The sequence below is a fragment of the Hyperolius riggenbachi genome, chromosome 12, assembly GCF_040937935.1.
Source record: "Hyperolius riggenbachi isolate aHypRig1 chromosome 12, aHypRig1.pri, whole genome shotgun sequence".
NCBI classification, from domain to species: domain Eukaryota; kingdom Metazoa; phylum Chordata; class Amphibia; order Anura; family Hyperoliidae; genus Hyperolius; species Hyperolius riggenbachi.
In genome coordinates, this window is record NC_090657.1 from 46,350,847 (window position 1) to 46,371,471 (window position 20,625).

A 20,625-nucleotide genomic window follows, 5' to 3' on the forward strand; every position below is an offset into this window, starting at 1 on the left:
TAAAGTTATCGGGGAATGAATGGGAGGTAAATGTTGCTCGGATGCATAAGGGGAAACAACACTGTAGGCTGCAGTGGTTAATATGCAGCAATATATAGATACAAGAAGTGTTGAAACCAGGATTATTACCATGAAAGTGAGAATTCACAATTAACTGCATTCTACTATACGTTATTACAGTTCATCTGTAAATAAGCTTCTTTCTTATACAGACTTGGAAAAGTACCAGGTAACATATACAGGAAAATGGGCTCAGCCTGTCATTCCAGTTTGAACTCCACCTATGGTTGCTCAGTCCAATAAATACCCGGTAATTCAAGCCATGTCAAGCCACAGACAAAAAAGCATCATGATGTGGCAGAGTCTCAGTGTGTGCGCACTGCTCTTCGTGGGAGTCAGCAGCACGGTTTATGACGTCTGTACCCTCTACAATAATCTGGAGAATGCAAATTTAGATGGCTTTAGAGGTTACACGCTTGAAGACTGTAAGTGATGAGTTCCCTTCATGTTATGATTTCTTTAACCACTGTTATTTAAAGGGAATCTGAAGTGGAAATAAACTTATGATATAATGATTTGTATATGTGGTACTGCTAAGAAATAAAACATAAACAGCACAGATATGAGTCTCATATTGTTTCCAGTACAGGAAGAGTAAAGAAACATCAGCTGTTACCTATGCAAAAAGAGCTTCTTTGAGCTACGCGACTTTATAAAGTCTTGGACAGCACTGTCATTTGAAGCACTTATCTCAACTGTCTTGTTTCTTCTTTGCTAATGTTTTTTCTGCATAGAAAAGTTCAAGGGGTCATTAGCCTGCTCTGTGAAATAATTTAAAATGCTGAGTGTAATGTGGAAACTGCAATTATTAGAGAATGATGAAATTTTATAAAAAAAAGCTATATACCTGGACATAAAAATATGACACTATTTTCTTTTCTACTAATGTTCTATTAATTATCCATATTACACAACCAATTCACTACATCATGGAGTTTTTTTTAATCTCTTCAGTCAAATAAAATTAAAAAAAAAAACATGTCCCAGAGTAGAAGGACTGCATTTTTTTTTTACTTCCTGTGTAGCTGTCACTTATGATAGGTATTATAACCTGACCTCTCTGATCATTTCGTTGGTAGGGATTGCAATAGTCCTTCTCCTCATGGGGGAATCTCAAAGTTTTTTTGTTGCAAAAGCCCTTTCCTCCCTGGAAAGTATCTATGCAATGATGCCAGCCAGGCTGCCTGCATGTGTACATTATTCTAGCAGATGGACTGTGTCACTGTCATTCAAGAAGTGCTTTTAAAAGTAATGGAAATTCTGAGAATACCCCATGAGGAGATGGACTAGACTAAATAAAAACTGCAGTTAAAAGGTTTCGAATTGGTCTAATAAAGGGCCTACTATAAGTGACAGCTACATGGACAGTAAAAAAATAGTGTATTTACTCTGGGACAAATGTACATGCTTTATGGAGGTGTAAATATGAATTTTACATTTTAAGTTTTTTTCGCCATAGTGCCCCTCTAATTGCAGTAATACATGGTTGGTGCATGGTTATTTTAAATATAAATTTCACTCAATCTGTGTAATTCTGGAGAGCTAAGAAACCATCAGAGTGATCTATAAATAGGACACCATACACATCTCTGTTAAATAGCTAGGCAGTATATCTTAAAAATAACAAAATTAAGCAGGCACTTCACCAAAATACCATAATTAGGTAGAATGTCTCAGTGAAGGACCAGTTCCCCATGATAGACCCCAGTAACAGGCAGACCCCCATGACTGAGGCAAGGAACAGAAAACTTCAGTTGAGTAGTAGACAGCATCCAATGACAGTAATATCCCATTAACTATCAGTTGCTCCATAACAGATCACCAGTAAAAGTCAGCAACCAAGTAACAGACTGCACCACATTCCAGCCCCCAATAACAGGCAGCACCCCAGAACATGCCATTTATAAAATTGTTATGTACATATTTTAGTTCTTCCAGTGACTTGCCAGCACCTTAGGAGAGGAGGAGCAATGGAGGTGGAGTCTCAGAAGAGGTGAACCAGCACCTCAGGGGAGGTGGAGCCTCAGAAAGGGGTGAGCCAGACCTCAGGAGGTGGATTCTCAGAAGAGGCGAGCCAGCACCTCAGGAGAGGTGGAGCAATGGAGATGGAGTCTCAGGAAGGTGTAGGCCTGACCTCAGGAGGAAAGGAGGAGCAATGGAGGTGGAGTCTCAGAAGGGGTGAGCCAGCACCTCAGGAGAGGTGGATCAATGGAGGTGGAGTCTCAGGAAGGGGTGAGCCAGCACCTCAGGAGAAGTGGAGCGACGGAGGTGGAGTCTCAGGAAGGGCTGGGTCAGACCTCAGGAGAGGTGGAGCGATGGAGGTGGAGTCTCAGGAAGGGCTCAGTCGGACCTCAGGAGAGGTGGAGCAATGGAGGTTTAATCTCAGGAAGAGGTGAGCCTGACCTCAGGAGAGTCGTAGTCTCAGGAAGGGGTGGGCCTGACCTCAGGAGAGGACTGGAGAAGGAATGGATGTGGAGTCTCAGGAAGAGGTGAGCCAGACCTCAGGAGAGTCGTATTCTCAGGAAGGGGTGGCCCTGACCTCAGGAGAGGTGGAGCAATGGAGGTTTAGTCTCAGGAAGGGGTGAGCCAGAGCTTCATGAAAGGGAATGCTTAAGCTTAAGCATAAGGGAAATAGAAGTGCTGAAGATGAAGGGAACTGGAAGTTCTGAGTAGGGATGGTCGTAGTTAACCAACTTCGCTAACGTCGAACTACGCGTAGTTCTACGCAATTATGCTCTGCAAACTACGGCTACGAAATCATAAGCTTCGCTACGTTTGCATTTCGTAGACTACGCGTTAAAATACGGAAGCTTCGCGTAGTGCGAAGTGTAGTGTATGCGGACACTTACGCCATTATGCGGGAAAAATTCTGCAATAACCCACTAACTATGCGCATAGGTGAATATTTGCGTACATTCCACCTTCCAATGCGGAATTGTATACGTATAGAAGGGCAATAGTATTTCTGCGCATGCGCAATGATCCGTATAGACGCAGTTACCGCACGCATAGTTGACTTCGCAATACATACGTCAACTACGCGTAGCAGGCGAAGCTTCGCATAGCGGGACTACGACTACGCGGAAATACGTACGCGATGTTTTTAAACTTTGTCTATTAACTACGATGCATAGTTGCAGACTACGACGCGTAGATTCGCACTGGCATAGTTTACGAGCAACCCTGGTTCTGAGGATGAAAGGGAGGAGAAGAGTAAGGTGGGAGAGAAAGGGGAAAGAGCAGCTACATATGTTCAATGAGATACTAATAATTCCAGCATGCACATTTAATGCAAATTGAAGCTTGGAGCTTGAGGTTGAACAGGTGCACTTCCTGGTGATTTGATTGGCCTGGTTCCAAACTGCATACAATGTGCAGGCCAGAATTATTAGTATCTCATTGACTAATGCCAACAGGCCACAGCAAGTGGCTTGACTGGTGTATGTGGCCTATGCTTAAAGAGAACCCGAGGTGTGTTTAAAGAATGTTATCTGCATACAGAGGCTGGATCTGCCTATACAGCCCAGCCTCTGTTGCTATCCCAAACCCCACTAAGGTCCCCCTGCACTCTGCAATCCCTCATAAATCACAGCCATGCTGTGAGGCTGTGTTTACATCTGTAGTGTCAGTCTCAGCTGCTCCCCAGTCTCCTGCATAGCTCCGGTCCCTGCCCCCGTCCCTTTCCTCCAATCAGCAGGGAGGGAAGGGATGCAGGCGGGGACTGGAGCTCTGCAGGAGGCGGGGACAGCAGCAGACTGACACTATAGAGATAAACACAGCCAGCTCTGAGAAGCTGTTTGTCAGCAGCGTGGCTGTGATTTATGAGGAATTGCAGAGTGCAGGGAGACCTTAGGGGGGTTTGGGATAGCAACAGAGGCTGGGCTGTATAGGCAGATCCAGCCTCTGTATGCAGATAATATTCTTCAAACCCACCTCGGGTTCTCTTTAAAATGGGGATCTCAATATATAAATCAATATATCAATTTAAATATTTAAAATATGTTTATATATATAAAATATGTAATTTACATAATATGTATATAGTATAAAATTTAGTAGGGATTGCAGAATAAAAAATGAATATGTGTACCATAGGCTTTCTAGTTTATGGAACCCAGAAGGGTAGGCAATAGTGTTGTTTGAATTCGGGTTTCCGAATAAGTCCGATGATTCCTCCTTCCAAGCCTGATGGAGGAAGCACAGGAGCAAAGTCATTTTTAGGCAAAGGCATTCCAGGCCATGGTCTGGGGTGCCATGGGCCCTGGTGTGGCACCATTCCCTTGGAATAAGCCCCACCCCCACTAAGACCCACCCCGTGACTAAGCCCCACCCAACTGGCATATTATCACCTGCTTCTGCTGTGTTTGTGTGCAGCAGCATGCAGTTCAGTGTCCTGAGGAGCAGCAGTGTCGCAGGTCCATGGACAGCAGGCATAACAAGGTCTGTTTAGTGTAAGTTGCAGGCAGCCTCCACTGTGTCCCTCTGTACCACCTGCCCATCACTAGGCCATGCGGTGAGCAGACAGGTGGAAGCACTGCAGTGCACTCCACCGGAGAGGTAAGAGCACAGCTTCTGCTGAGCTATACGCTGCATTTACACTCTAAACTGGGATTTAAGGAGTTTTAGCTGTAGAGATGGCTCGAACCTCCAATTTTGGGTTCGCGAACCTCGAACGCGAACTTCCGCAAAAGTTTGTGTTCGCGTGAACCAGGCGAACCGAAATAGACTTCAATGGGCAGGCGAACTTTGAAAAATACAAACACTGTTTCTGGCCACAAAAGTGATGGAAAAGATGTTTCAAGGGGTCTAACACCTGGAGGGTGTCAGTGACTACAAGAGGAAAAAACAAAATTTCAAAAAGACCTTATAATTTCTGAGAAAATTGATTTTAAAATTCTCCTTCTGACCATGGGAAAACTAAACACCCGCTGATTTTAGCTGTTAATAGCATTGTCCCCTTACACAGTAGAAACACCAAATGTGCAGGGTATGTAGAGGGGGACAGTGACTACAAGAGGAAAACAAAATTTTTCAAAAAGAACTTATAGTTTTTGAACAAATAGATTTTAAAATTCTCCTTCTGACCATGAGAAAATTAAACGCCTGTCGGTGCCGACTTTAGAGGTTAATAGCAAAGCCCCCTTAAAAGCTAGTAACATCAAATTAGCTGGGAATGTTAAGAACAACACTGGGAACAAGAGGAATTTTTTTTTTTTCCAAAAGACCTTACACTTTTTTCCAAAGCAAACTGCATAAATGACACTTCTTAGGGAAACAATTCCCGCCGACTTTAGCAGTTAATAGCAAAGGTCCCTTACATCCTAGCAACACCAAATTTGCAGGATATGTTAAAAAGATTATGGGAAACAATATTTTTTTAAAAATTACAATTTTTTTTACTTTTTTTGTCATTTCAGAGTGTGATTTCCCCCCCAAAAATGACGTGGGTTTCCCCTTACCGAGCTCTCTGTAACCCCTTGTCCCCCCCATGCATGCTGGGATAGCCCCACCCCCACTAAGACCCACCCCATGACTAAGCCCCACCCAACTGGCATATTATCACCTGCTTCTGCTGGGTTTGTGTGCAGCAGCATGCAGTTCAGTATCCTGAGGAGCAGCAGTGTCGCAGGTCCCTGGACAGCAGACATAACAAGGTCTGTTTAGTGTAAGTTGCAGGCAGCCTCCACTGTGTCCCTCTGTACCACCTGCCCATCACTAGGCCATGCGGTGAGCAGACAGGTGGAAGCACTGCAGTGCACTCCACCGGAGAGGTAAGAGCACAGCTTCTGCTGAGCTATACGCTGCATTTACACTCTAAGCTGGGATAGTGCAGGAAGGGACTGTGCAATGAAATGCGATCAGTGGGTTGTTCATCTTCTCTAGTGTGTTTGCCTTTTTGAAGGAGGGGGGGGGGGGGGGGTAGGGGGAGATTAACATGTGACTTTTTGCTTGGATTGACAAAAAAGGCTAGAAACCGCCCTGCTCAGGAGTAATGTCAAGTGCAACATGGAACACAACTCTGTGACGCCAAATATAATGGTGCTGAACTGCTTTGGACGGCATTATCCAGGTTTCTGAATAAGGAAACCGGAATGCAAACAACATTAGTAGGCAGGAAAGAATTCCATTTGATTTCCCTAAATGGATTGCATAACTGCAATTCATAGGACCCCCAGCAAAACTTTGCCCCCCTCCCAATGTTCACACCCCTTCCCTTGCCTCCCGTTGGTGCCCTTCGTGGTCTTGGTGGGGGCGGTTATGGGTCATTGACGGGCCCGAATTGAATCCACAGGAGCCTATAGGCACAGATGTTCTGGCACCATAGACTTCGCCCTACATGAACCTACAAACACCTGCCGAACTGCACCACAGGCGTGCTAGCTTGCCCAGCTGTCACTTCTCCCTGTAGGTAGCTACAGGTGCCCCTTAGAATTTGGTAGCCATATGTACCCTCAATATTAAGTAGCTATATGCGCCCCCAAGTATTAGGTAGCTAGAAGAACCTCAGTATTTAAGCGGTCTAACACCCAGCAGTTCAACTTTGCTTTAATAGATTGATTACAGCTTAGAAACTATTATGCCAGATTTTTATTTTAAGCAGAAATTCACTGAATGGGTTAAACATGACATTTTAGTGCTGCATTTAGCTAGAAATCAGCGTCCTGTGCTGAGGTTTAGATACAAATGTATCATGTTTGGAATGCAAATAAACCTCTGAAAAGCCTGTCTGGGAAGTCCTCTGTGCTCCGAGAGGCTTTTGTTTATTTACATTACAAACATGATACATTTGTATCTAAACCTCAGCACGGATTTGGATTTCTAGCTAAATGCAACACTAAAATGTCATGTTTAACCCATTCAGTGAATTTCTGCTTAAAAAAAAAATCTGGCATAATAGTTTCTAAGCTGTAAGCAATCTTTTAAAGCAAAGTTGAAATGCTGGGTGTTAGACCGCTTTAAGTAGCTGGAGATGCCCCTGACTGTAGTGAGATCTCAGCAGTGCAATACAGAGAGCAGGGAATAACCTCTCATATAAACTCTCATCAGGACTCTGCATAGGGAAGGAGAGAGGGAGGCACTCGGGAAAGGGAGTAAGAGTACGTACGTACAGACATACGATAACGATCGTTCGTTCTGGATGACGAACGATGTTAAAGGAGGTATCGGCCGATGATCGTTTGAAGAAAGGCTACTTTGAACATCGTTCGTGTGCGAACGATCTTGGAACGAGCGTTGCGTGCGCAACATGATGTATAAAATGATTTCAAACACAAGTGTCAAAAAGAACTGTTTGAGCACGTGCAAAGCTTTGAGAACGAACGATCAACGACCGATCGTTGTACAGACATTACTTTTTGAACGATGGTCGTTGGAAAAGATCTGGCAGAATGGATCGGTCTTTACCAACGACATATCTCGTTGGTCGGTCGTTTTAATGATCGTTCGTGCACTTTTTACGAATGATCGTCGGGCAATGCCGTCGGTAACGATCGTTTTAAACGACTATAGTCGCATGTCGGCAGCACAGTGGCGTAGTGGTTAGCTCTCTCGCCTTGCAGCGCTGGGTCCCTGGTTCAAATCCCAGCCAGGGCACTATCTGCAAAGAGTTTGTATGTTCTCTCCGTGTCTGAGTGGGTTTCCTCCGGGCACTCCGGTTTCCTCCCACATTCCAAAAACATACAGATAAGTTAATTGGCTCCCTCTAAAAAATTGGCCCTAGACTACAGTACTTACACTACATAATATAGACATATGGCAATGGTAGGGATTAGATTGTGAGCTCCTTTGAGGGACAGTTAGTGACAAGATATATATATATATATATATACTGTACAGCGTTGCGTAATATGTCGGCGCTATATAAATACTAAATAATAATAATAATAATAATAATGTCTGTACGCACCTTAAGCCGCCTTTTTATCATCAGGCGCCTGTAAACACAGGCCTACAGTGCCTTATGGTAAATCCAACCCTGGTCATTGAGGTTAGGCATCTGTAGGAGGTTGGTTAGGGGAGGGGGATTGGTTAGAGTTTATCATCAGAGGGAGGGCTCTGTGTGTGAATAGGTAAGATTTAGCTATATTACCTTCAGAATTAGCACTGCATAATTGTAGAATACTGGTAATTTTACAGATATTGTACTAATGGCTAATTTTGGCACCCACATTTCCCTGGCACCAGTTTTGTATGTACACTTTTTTATTTTTTACTTTTGCCCTTTCTTGGTGGTTTCACATACTGTATGTTCTTCTATTGCAGATCTTTGTTTGGTGGCTCATGCTAGTGAATTTAAGACAACAATGCAAGTTAGCCCCTCTGACTACGGCCTTTTCCAGATAAGCTCCTCTTGGTGGTGCGATGATGAGAAAACAGTGGGATGCAAGAACATGTGTGGAGTAAAATGTCAAGGTAAGAGATCTACCTGTCAAGGTTAATTTTCTGCCGCTTTCTTTTCCCTTGTGCTACCTCTGACCCCCTTTGTGCCTTCTGTCCCCCTGTACCTCCTTCCTGTCCCCATTGTGCCTCCTGTCTCCTTGTGCCTCATTCAGTCCCGGTTTCACCTCCTCACCCCGTGCATCCCTTCGTGCCACCATCTCCCTCCCCCTTGTTACTCCTTCTGGCCCCTGTGCCTCTTTTTAGTCCCCATGTGCCTCTTTCTGTCCCCATGTCTTCTTGCCTGTTCATCAGTATCATTTGTGAGCAGGGTTGGTCAATGTTCAGTTTAGTTAGGCCTTAGTCGGCAGCATTCTGAGGACTTTGATAAAGGCAAGGTAAACTATAAGAGCTGTGATTGCAGCAGCCAGCTTTATACGTCATCCAGGGCATTTCTAAGGAGTCTTAGCTGTAGAGATGGCTCGAACCTCCGATTTTGGGTTTGCAAACCTCGAACGCGAACTTCCGCAAAAGTTTTTGTTCGCGAGAACCAGGCGAACCGAAATAGACTTCAATGGGCAGGCGAACTTTGAAAAATACAAACACTGTTTCTTGCCACAAAAGTGATGGAAAAGATGTTTCAAAGGGGTCTAACACCTGGAGGGTGTCAGTGACTACAAGAGGAAAAAACTACATTTCAAAAAGACCTTATAATTTCTGAGAAAATTGATTTTAAAATTCTCCTTCTGACCATGGGAAAACTAAACACCAGCTGATTTTAGCGGTTAATAGCATTGTCCCCTTACACAGTAGAAACACCGAATTTGCAGGGTATGTAGAGGGGGACAGTGACTACAAGAGGAAAACACATTTTTCCAAAAAGAACTTATAGTTTTTGAGAAAATCGATTTTAAAATTCTCCTTCTGACCATGGGAAAATTAAACGCCCGTCGGTGCCGACTTTAGCGGTTAATAGCAAAGCCCCCTTAAAAGCTAGAAACATCAAATTAGCTGGGAATGTGAAGAACACTGGGAACAAGAGGAATTTTTTTTTTTCAAAAAGACCTTACACTTTTTTTCAAAGCAAACTGCATAAATGACACTTCTTAGGGAAACAATTCCCGCCGACTTTAGCAGTTAATAGCAAAGGCCCCTTACATCCCAGCAACACCAAATTTGCAGGATATGTTAAAAAGATTATGGGAAACAATATTTAAAAAAAAAATTACATTTTTTTTTTACTTTTTTTTTGTCATTTCAGAGTGTGATTTCCTCCCCAAAAATGACGTGGGTTCCCCCTTACCGAGCTCTCTGTAACCCCTTGTCCCCCCCATGCATGCTGGGATAGCCAGAATGCGGAGCCCCAGCCCCATGGAGCTTCGCACCCTGAGCTATACCAGCCCGCATAGCCCATGGTATGGGGGTCTCCGAGGGAAAGGGGAAGCCAAACCTTCCCCTCTCCCCCCGAGCCCTTGTCCAATCCACCGAGCCCTTGTCCTCTTCCCCACCTCAGGTGCCCCAGGAGGAGGTGGGGGTGACGACTCCCTGGGGGTTTCATGGTGGCATCTGGGAGTCCCTTTTAAGAAGAAGACCCCAGATGCCCACCCCCCTCCCCGGAGAAATGAGTATAGGGGTACAAAGTACCCCTTACCCATTTCCACAAAGGGTTAAATGAAATAAAAACACGATGAAAAAAGTCCTTTAATGTTCTTAATTAACCAGAAATACTTACCAGTACCTTTAAAAAAAAGTTCCCACGCCAATATCCTCGGAAATGTCCAACACCATTATCCTCTCATCTTGCTATCTTCTTCAATTAAGTTGATTGAAGACCTCTGCCGCCCCCCACATAGCAGAGAATGCGTCTGAATAGGACGCATAGCTGCCGGCTCCCACTGTCCTCCCCGCCTCCTCACCTAGCTTGGCACTGGGTGTCAGGCTAGGTGAGGGTGACACAGGTGAAGGAAGGTGGGGAAGAGACAGCGGGAGCCGGCAGCTATGCGTCCAGACAGGACGCATTCTAAACTATACTAACCGGTTCATGAATTATCCGGTTCTTTTTAATAAATTGAATCGAATGAATCGTCTCCGAACCGGTTCATTCGATTCAAGTCATTAAAAAGAACCGGATCATTCATGAACCGGTTAGAATAGCTTACAATACATCCTGTGAGGATGCATAGCTGCCGGCTCCCGCTGTCTCTCCCCACTGCCTTCACCTGTGTCACCCTCAACTAACCTTTTTTTTCTTTTCTCAAAAAGTATAAGGTCTTTCTTGAAAAATATGGGGTTTCTAGCTTTTAAGGGGGCTTTGCTTTTAACCGCTAAAGTCTGCGGGCGTTTAATTTTCCCATGGTCAAAATCGATTTTCTCAAAAACTAGAAGGTCTTTTTGAAAAAATTGTATCACACAAAAATTATCTATTAACATTTTTTTTTCAACTTAGCCTTGCTGGATGACGACATTTCAGATGACATAAATTGCTTTGCGAGGATGCTGAATGATCCCAACGGAATAGAAGCTTGGTAAGTGTTCAACAGATTACCCTAAAAAAAAAATAAAAAAAAATACAACTGTAGAATGTTTTCTTTTGTGTACATTTTTACAAGCATTTTCAAAAATAAAAATTAATGTATTTTTTTTTTTAAAAGACCAGTGTACACTTTTTTGAGTGGAGAATTGTGTCTAAAAAAAACTAATACAAAACAAAAAAAGAAAATGGTTTCACCATAGATATTTAACCTTCCTTGAGTAAGGACGAGCCTGACTCATCCTGCTAAAAGCTGCTGAAAGCGTTTAGGACGAGTCAGGCTCATCCATGCAGTCCGGGAGCTTTATAGGTGCTCTGCGCCACCAGCTCAGTTATTTTTTTTTGCTTCTGTGCGCTTCCCTAGGACTGATGGATGCCTGTCAGCACACTGTGGGTAGCGATTTGAGCTACCCACAATGTGCCAACTTGCATCTATCAGTCCTAGGGAAGCCCACATGGAGCCGGCGGGGCAGAACAGTGCGGGGGCATTCCTAATTCCTATAGGCCTAAAACCTATACTGGGGTAATTAAGCATGGCTAACCTATACTCACCATTGGCATGCTGATCCCTCCCTCCAGTCGGAAAATGGGTGTGGCCACACACCAGAATGTGGGTGTGGTCATGGGTAGCGCCAAATTCACATGAACTTAAAAGCGGTCTAAGCAGGGCTGCCCAGCAAAATGTTGAATGATGCCCCCCCCCCCCCCTCCATCAATACAAAAAAAAATAAAATGCAACACATAACATAAATAGGCAGTGCCACCTAAACAGAACTACAAAAATCTATTAACCCTTCGCACTCTCACATGCAAATGTTCAAACAAATGCATTCACAGATTCACTCATCTAGGCACAACTGTTATCCCTACAGCTAAGTTAAAAGCCGGGGTCTTAGTTCACAGAAGAATGCATTCTTATGCTTAGTCACCTACACTGCGTAGAAGTACCCAGGTAAACATAGGTGTCCTAACTCTGGCCCTGTAACATGCATAGTGCAGACATGCAAACATTCATTGCATCAAACCTATCAATGGATTAGGAGCACACATGCTGACGTCCTCTCCTGGGACAGACAGTCCATCTGACCAATCGCACAAGGGAGCTAGCGTTATATGTCCATGTGCACCATGCGCATACACCAGCATAAGCTGTCTGCATGCTGACAAACACATACAGGGGAAGGAGGGAGTGCACTGGATTAGATCCTAGCCACAGGGGTCAGTAACAAGAAAAAACATATATCCAGGCACATCGCCTCTAGTTAGGACATTAAATAAGTTATTAAGGAAAGGGAGGTGCTGAAGGGGGTGTGGACAGAAAACAGCAAAAATCTATTAACCCTTCGCACTCTCACATGCAAATGTTCAAACAAATGCATTCACAGATTCACTCATCCAGGCACAACTGTTATCCCTAAAGCTAAGTTAAAAGCCGGGGTCTTAGTTCACAGAAGAATGCATTCTTATGCTTAGTCACCTATACTGCGCAGAAGTACCCAGGTAAACATAGGAGTCCTAACTCTGGCCCTGTAACGTGCATAGTGCAGACATGCAAACATTCATTGCATCAAACCTATCTAGGGATTAGGAGCACACATGCTGACGTCCTCTCCTGGGACAGATAGCGCATCTTACCAATCGCACAAGGTCCTTGGATGACACCCTATGTCCCTGTGTGTTCTCATTTTTGACCCCCCCCCCCTCTTGTATGTTCCACTGTGTCTATGTTTTTGTCCCTGTAGTCTCCACTCTTCCTCCACCCCGGTGCACAATGAATAGCAGTGGAATCCACCTGATCAGATGTTGCTTGCGGCTATCAGAGTCCTCTCCTTTTCCTTTCTGTTTCCCTATTGCCAGTTGCATGTTATGATGAGATCAGGAAAATCCAAGGGTACAGTGAGGGAGAGGAGAGGCTGCTTATCACGTAGGTGCCCTTGGGTCAGGTGAGAGACAGAAGATGGGGGACAAAGAGGGACGCAGTACAGGGATTCAGTTTTTGGAATTTGAACTTATTTTTCATCTCAAAGATAGTCAATTCATGAGAGCCCCTGCTCAATTAACGTTACCAATCAAATGAGGAGAAGAGACGCACTAGGGCCCATATACGATTAGCTTTTTCTCCTAGGTGATATTTTTACACATAGTCAATATAATGCCTTTTAAGCCAACAGCAAAAAGGCAGTCAAGATATGCAAGGGCAGATAATTCAACCCCAATGAGAGATAAATTAGGTGTTACATAGTTACAGAGTTATTAGAGTTGAAAAAAAGACATACGTTCATCAAGTTCAACCAGAAAATAAAGTACTACACCAGCCTGCTCCCTCACATATACCGGTTAATTGAAATATGGCAAAATAATACCTGAAATAAGTTTTGAGAAATAAATGTGCAAATCAGTGTGTTAAAAATGATATAAAGATGTTACTAAGACAGTTTTGGGCTTGGCAAGCTGAGAACTGCGATTCCATGGTACAGCATCACTCAAAAATATTACAAAATATTGTGATGTCTTACTGATGATGAATTCTCCTCCAAGGAGAATACATGTAGAAGCAACTGACTGACTTACCAGGTGATCAATTTGTGTTTTTCTGAATGGTTGGCCATGAGCAGCCTATATTGGAAACAAAACGAGACAGAGAGAGAAGGTCATGACTGCCCAATCAGAGTAGTTACCAAAAAATATTTCGAGCTCTAAATAAAAGTATAGGAGTAAATTGATCTTACCTCCATCAATGAACAAACCACTTGGTTAGATACACATTTTAATGAATGCATCTCATGAGTACTGACCCGCTTCCTTGGGTCAATAAAGTGTGCCCAAGTCTGTAGCAGTCAAGAGTTTGGGTGCCTCTTTAATCAGAGAAGTACAACAAATTGATAACCGGAAAAGTTGATCTGGTAGTTTCTGGACCATACAAAATACATTTTTAGAGGACAATTGATTATTTCTACTGATGCATATTCTGCTCCGGCACGTACTGCATTTAACATGACCACCATTACTTTGGCTCTGTCTTGTGCTTGAGGAAGTTTCCACTGTCAAAATGGTCTAGTGCCATCGCACATTTCTCTAGGATATTGGATGCATTATGTAGATCATGACAGATATTGTGTATTGAATTGGGATATTGCTTGTAGCATATTATATAGTTCAATAAATTGGCATTTATTGCACTACTCCCAGGTGCAGCTGATTAATATTTTGAGATGTATAGCCCATTATCCAGTCAGATACTGGCAACTAAAACTGGTGCCTGACTGGTTACTATGGGCATCACAGGCCTTATTGACTAGTACTAGCCTTTATAAACGAAGCTCCATTTTTGTTTTGTAATTCTATCTATAAATGCATTGGTTGCTTTAGTTCTGTCCCATTAATGCCTTGCTGTTTAATGCTTATTTGCAGGGAACCTTGGAAAAAGTATTGTGAAGGGAACGATCTAACTGGATACAGCAAAAATTGTTACTGAGTACTTCCTGGGCATAAAACTATATATACTCGACTATAAATCTAGAAACTTTGGGGTGAAAAGCATAAGGGTCGACTTATACACAAGTCACGAGCAACACTGAGTAATGTATGAACTATCAGAGGCATTCCCATCTTCAGCAATTTACCCAGTTTTAAGTGACACTTTCTTGATAATGGATGATAAAGGAAAGGCCAAGAAAACACAAGTCTGAAAGTCCTGGCCATAACAATTAACAAGGAAAGGCGCACTCTGCTCTGACACACAGAGCACAGCTTCCAGCGTCATGACCCTAGAGTGACGGGGATTGCCGCTACCTGATCCGGCTAGCCCCACTGATCAGGTAGCATTTTTGTTTTACAAATATCCCCATCTCGGATTCTGGAAGGGATGGGAAGGGATGGGACGGGGTGGGGCCAATGACTGCAATACTGTATGCAGTGCAGTCATTAACCCCTCCTGTTCCCCAAGTGCAGCCATTAATTTTTCTGTGTAGACTTATACTGGAGTCAATAAAACATACTAGCTTAAGAGGGTCAAATATTGGAGTCGACTTATAGACAAGGTCGACTTAAATTTAAGGATATACGGTAGTAAACATTGAATATTATTATTATTATCATTATTACGGCTGCATTCAGAAAATGTTTATGTGAGAATAGAATTGGGCTAGGTTCACAGTGGGAGTTGTAAAAACAGGAAAGCAACAGAACAGAAAAGTAACGTCGCACATTATGAGACCGCTGCATCGCAAACAGCCAATGAAAAGTATGCTTCACTGCCATAGTTAACACGGGCGTTAAGTCACATCACACCAGATGCACTCTGAATGGGACATCGACTTACTATTGAGGTGCGACTTTCAGCAATAAAATACCTCTGTTACGTAGCGCTGTAACAACCCACTGTGAAATGAATGAAAGTATTAACAAAAATACCCAGACATGAAGCACTATTTACATAAAACAACTAGCTGATGACCTGTATGTATTTGGTAGTTTGCTCCGCCCACTTTTACTGACCTTGACACACAGTTACTCAATGACCAAGTTTGTGAGCTTTGGGGTCCGTGGCATCAATAGTGTACATTTTCCCATTAAAATGAAACACATTTGATAGGCTGTTTGTGGCTCTGCCTCCTTTTATGAATTTGAGCCCCAGTCGCCCAAGGAGCAGGTTTGAGGCCTCTGTCATTCACAGTGTAAGAATAGCAGTGATTTAAATATTCCCCTTGAAAATCAATAGATGAGTTTTGATTAGTTGTTGTAGGCTCCACCCACTTTTCTGAATATTAATTCCAGTCACCCAGTGACCGTCCACCCACTTTTCTGAATATTAATTCCAGTCACCCAGTGACCAACTGTGCCAAGTTTGAGAACTCAGCCATTAAAGGACCACTTCAGCGAAAAAAGTAAGCAGTTTAAGTCTGACAGAACTGACAGGTTTTGGACTAGTCCATCTCCTCATGGGGAATTCTCAGGGTTTCCTTTGTTTTCAAAAGTGTTTCCTGAACAGCAGTTTAACTGCCAAAATAGTAAGATACCAGCCAGCCACCCTACTCACTTGCACACCATTTTAGCAGTTGGACTTCGCAACTGCCATTCAGGAAATGCATTAGAAAACAAATAAAACCCTGAGGATCCCAGATGAGGAGATGGGCTAGTCCAAAACCTGTCAGTTCTGTCAGAATTTAAGTGCTTACTTTTTTTGCTGGAGTGGTCCTTAACCACTTCACCACTGAGGGGTTTTACCCCTTGAACACCAGAGCAATTTTCACCTTTCAGCGCTCCTTCCATTTATTCGTCTATAACTTTATTATTACTTATCACAATGAAATGAACTATATCTTGTTTTATTTTGCCACCAATTAGGCTTTCATTATGCCAAGAATTATTTTATTCTAAATGTGTTTTAATGAGAAAATAGGAAAAAAATGTGGGGAAAAATTATTAGTTTTCAGTTTTCGCCCATTATAGTTTTTAAATAATGCATGCTACTGTAATTAAAACCCATGAAAGGTATTTGCCCATTTGTCCCGGTTATAAAACTGTTTAAATGATGTCCCTATCACAATGTTTGGCGCCAATATTTTATTTGGAAATAAAGGTGCACTTTTTCAGTTTTGCATCCATCCCTAATTACAAGCCCGTAGTTTATAAAGTAACAGTGTTATAACCTCTTGACATAAATATTTAAAAAGTTCAGTCCCTAAGGTAACTATTTATGTATTTTTTTATTGTGTATATATATATATATATATATATATATATATATATATATATATATATATATATATATATATATATATATATATATATATATATATATATATATATATATATTTTTTTTTTTTAATTACAAAAAAAAAAAAAAATTCAGGAGTGTGGGAGGTAATGAGTTAATTTATTGTGGAAAACTAATGTATTTGTATATGTAAAATGCTTTAGGGTGTAGCTTTACTATTTGGCCACAAGATGGCCACAGTGAGTTTGTTTACATGCGACCTTCCGGATGCTTACAGGAAGCAGTACGAGGCTGGGAACATCACAATGATTGCGCTGTTTCTAATAGAAGCAGCGGATCATTGCGGGGTCTTAGATCAACGAACGAGAATGGCTTTTCCCGTTCATTGATCTCCGGGCGAGCGGGCGGCGGCGCGCAAGAGCGGCGGGAGCATGCGGACAGCGGCGGGTGCGCGGAAGGTACAGATTTCTCCGTCCCTTGGTTTTTAGGTGGGAAAAAGGGACGGAGAAATTCGTACCGCGGGGGGTAAAGTAGTTAACATTGAAAGAATGGCTGTAGTTTACATTTCCCCAGTTAAAAAATTGTTTTTTTTGCTCTGTCCACCTTTTGTAACCTTGACACATAGTCACTCAATGACCAAATGTGTGAGCTTTGTGGTTCCTGGCATCAATAATGTAAAAAATGGAAGCTGTTCACCAAGCAAAGAAATCCGATTGGCTGTTTGTAGCTCTGCCGCCTTTTGTGAATTTAAACCCCAGTCACCCAATGACTGACTGTAGCAGGTTTGAGGCCTCTGCTATTACCAGCTTAAGCATGGCTGCAGTTTAAATATTCCTGTTGAAAATCAGTAGGTGATTTTTGATTAGATGTTGTAGGCTCCACCCACTTTCCAGAATATTAATCCTAGTCACCCAGTGTAACATTGTGCCAAGTGTTAAAACCCTGCTATTAACAGTCTAAGAAAGACTGCAGTTTATATTTTCCCATTTAAAATGAACAGCTGAAAAATGATTAGCTGTTTTATGCTCCACCCACTTTCCCTGAAGTTTGGGGACTCTGGTCTTATTACTGTGTGTGTGGGTGGGGGGGGGGGGATTTAAAAAGAAAATCCAGTGAAAATAATTTAATAAATAAGTGCTTCATTTTTAAGATTATTATGTATAAAATGATTTAGTCAGTGTTTGCCCATTGTAAAATATTTTAAATCCCTGATTTACATTCTGACATTTATCACATGGTGACATTTTTACTGCTGGCAGCTTGCTTTTTTGGCAGTTGGAAACAGCTGTAAACAGCTATTTCCCACAATGCAACAAGGTTCACAGGGGGAGATTTATCAACGACAGTTGTTTCTTCTTAATCTGTTCTAACCAGCAGGGAGAACAGTTCTGCATGATAAGAACCTTCTTAACCACTTCCCGACCGCCGTATATACAATTGGCGGCCGGGAAGTGGACCCCGCAAGGACCGCCGTATTGACAAATGGCGGCGGTCCTTGTAGGGGCATGGGCGGAGCGATCGCGTCATCAGTGACGCGATCCTCCGCCGGGAGTCGGAAGCCCGGCATTTTGCCTCTGCTCGCCGGCCACTTAGCAGAGCCGGCGAGCGGAGGAATCCGCCAAATCAGCCAATCAGGTAGTATAAGGCACTTTGTTAGGTAAACAAAGTGCCTTATACGTGCTTCCTCCTCGCCTCGTGGTCTCATTGTTGCTGAGACCACTAGCGAGGAGGAACCACTTTGTGAGTATACACTGCACAGCGTGTTTTTGCCTAACAGCCCCCCTGATCACCCACCCCAGGCATCATACCCCCCCTGATCACCCCAGCAGACCCCTGCCCAGCACCCTAGCACCCCTGCAAAACCCCCACCCCCCCACCTGCCACTAACTAGCGACGCTGCCCCTTAGTTTGGTCCCTAACTGCCTCCTAGTCACCCCTGATCCCCCCCCTCTACCTTTAGATCACCCCCAGACCCCATCCCAGACTACCCCCCTGTATACTGTATACAGCTACCTTACCTCCTGATCCCCCTCTGATTACCTGTCTATCACCTGTCCATCACCCCTCAGTACCCCCACCCATCAGAGCAGACCCTAACTGCCCCGCGGGGGTAACCGATCACCTGCCCAGGCCCTCGATTGCCCTCATACCCCCCTCCTGATTACATCCCCTGCTCTTTGTTTACATCTGTCCTCCCCAGCGATCACTAACTGATCTGCGATCAGTAACCCCCTGTGTCTGCCTCTCATCAGATCAGGACTCAGTCTGCCCCGTGCGGGCTCCTGATCAACCCCCCACCCCCTCAAATCGCCCTCAGACCCCCCCCCCCCTAATCACCGTCCAAGTGCATTGTATTTGACTGTGCTGCGCTTGTATTCGATTGTGCTGCGCTTGTATTTGATTGTCCCGTGATCTGCTTCGATTGTCCCGTGATTGTTTGATTGCCTCTGAGACCCCACTTCCCACCAACCCCCACCCCACCACCACCCCCCATCACCTTCCGAGTGCATCAGATTTGATTGTGCTGCGCTTGTATTCGATTGTGCTGTGATTGTATTTGATTGTCCCGTGATCGGGTTCGATTGTCCCGTGATTGTTTGATTGCCTCTGAGACCCCACTTCCCACCACACCCAACCCCCCCACACCCAAGCCCACCCTCCCCCCACCACACCCAACCCCACCCTCCCCCCCACCACACCCAACCACCACCTTCCGAGTGCATCAGATTTGCTTGTGCTGTGATTGGAGTCGATTGTGCTGTAATTGTATTTGATTGTCCCGTGATTGTTTGATTGCCTCTGAGACCCCACTTCCCACCAACCCCAATACCTCTCAAATACTCCCTTTTTGCTAGGTAGGTGCTCTTTTTTTCTGGGTAGTCTCGGAGGAAAACCCCATAAATTTAGCAATCCACAATGGCAAGAAGGGGGCTTTCCGATGACGAGGTATACAGGTACATGGACCAGTCGGATGAGTTCTTTTGGGAAGAATCATCCGTCGAATCTTCCGGGTCCGAATTTGAACCTGTAGAAAGCAGTGGTTCCCTGACCGAAAGTGATGACGAGGCTATGGTCCCGGCTAGAGCCAGGCATACCAGACCCCAAGTCGTTAGACCGCAGGTGGCGCAGGATCCGCCTCAAGGGCAGCAAGGTGGTGCTAGTGCTGTTGATAGTTTTCTTGGTGAGGCAGGCACCAGCAGCGCAGCATCTCCTGGACTTGGTACCAGTACTTCTGTAGACCCTGGCGAAGTGGTGAGCGTCAGCATGGAAGTTGAAACTGGTACGGTGGCAAGTGCAGTAGTACCCCCGTCGCAGCCACCAAGAAGAAGACGGGCCCGTAGTACCCATAGACTCCCAGAGGTGCTGGCACAACCAGATTGGCAATCCCCTGATTCCGCCGCACCCGTAGTGCCCCCTTTCACTGCCCAGTCTGGAGTCCAGGTGGCGACAGCTCATCTAGGAATGGCCCTAGACTTTTTGCAGCTGTTCATCACCCAGGTTCTCTTGGACTTAATTGTGGTTGAGACCAACCGTAAAGCCACACAATTCATCACCGAGCACCTGGAGAGCATGTATGCCCAGCCTTTCGGGTGGAAACCAGTCCAAGTTTCCGACATTAAAATCTTTTTGGCCCTTATCCTTCACTTGGGACTAATGAAACAGAATGTATTGCGGGCGTATTGGTCTACGAACCCAGTACATCATGTTCCCTTGTACCCTGCTGCCATGTCCAGGACACGATTTGAGTCCATCCTGCGCTTCCTGCACTTCAACGACGACGAAACCTGTCATGAAAGGGGAGACCCTGCTTATGACCGGCTCCACAAAATTCGGCCCCTCATAGACCACCTGTCCTCAACATTTGCAGATGCTTATATCCCTGAACAGAACATCTGCGTAGACGAGTCCCTCTTACGCTTTACCGGGCGCCTTGGCATCA

At 44.1% G+C, this 20,625-nt stretch overlaps 1 protein-coding gene across 1 annotated transcript; it reads left to right on the forward strand.

Moving 5' to 3' along the window:
* Positions 1 to 344: 344 nt before the first annotated feature.
* LOC137541124 (lysozyme C-1-like) lies at positions 345 to 16,071 on the forward strand. Its single transcript, XM_068262275.1, has 4 exons — positions 345 to 485; positions 8,323 to 8,472; positions 10,883 to 10,961; positions 14,378 to 16,071. Exons 1-4 carry the CDS (start codon positions 350 to 352, stop codon positions 14,439 to 14,441), a joined length of 429 nt encoding a protein of 142 aa, XP_068118376.1. The 5' UTR covers positions 345 to 349; the 3' UTR covers positions 14,442 to 16,071.
* Positions 16,072 to 20,625: the final 4,554 nt, after the last annotated feature.

What these genes read in the sequence shown, in the direction of transcription:
- LOC137541124 (XM_068262275.1), top strand. Translation starts at nt 350, where the DNA reads ATGATGTGGCAGAGTCTCAGTGTGTGCGCACTGCTCTTCGTGGGAGTC. An exon ending in GTGTGGAGTAAAATGTCAAG is followed by an intron (nt 8,473 to 10,882) that starts GTAAGAGATCTA and finishes TTTTCAACTTAG; the next exon opens with CCTTGCTGGATGACGACATT. An exon ending in CCCAACGGAATAGAAGCTTG is followed by an intron (nt 10,962 to 14,377) that starts GTAAGTGTTCAA and finishes GCTTATTTGCAG; the next exon opens with GGAACCTTGGAAAAAGTATT.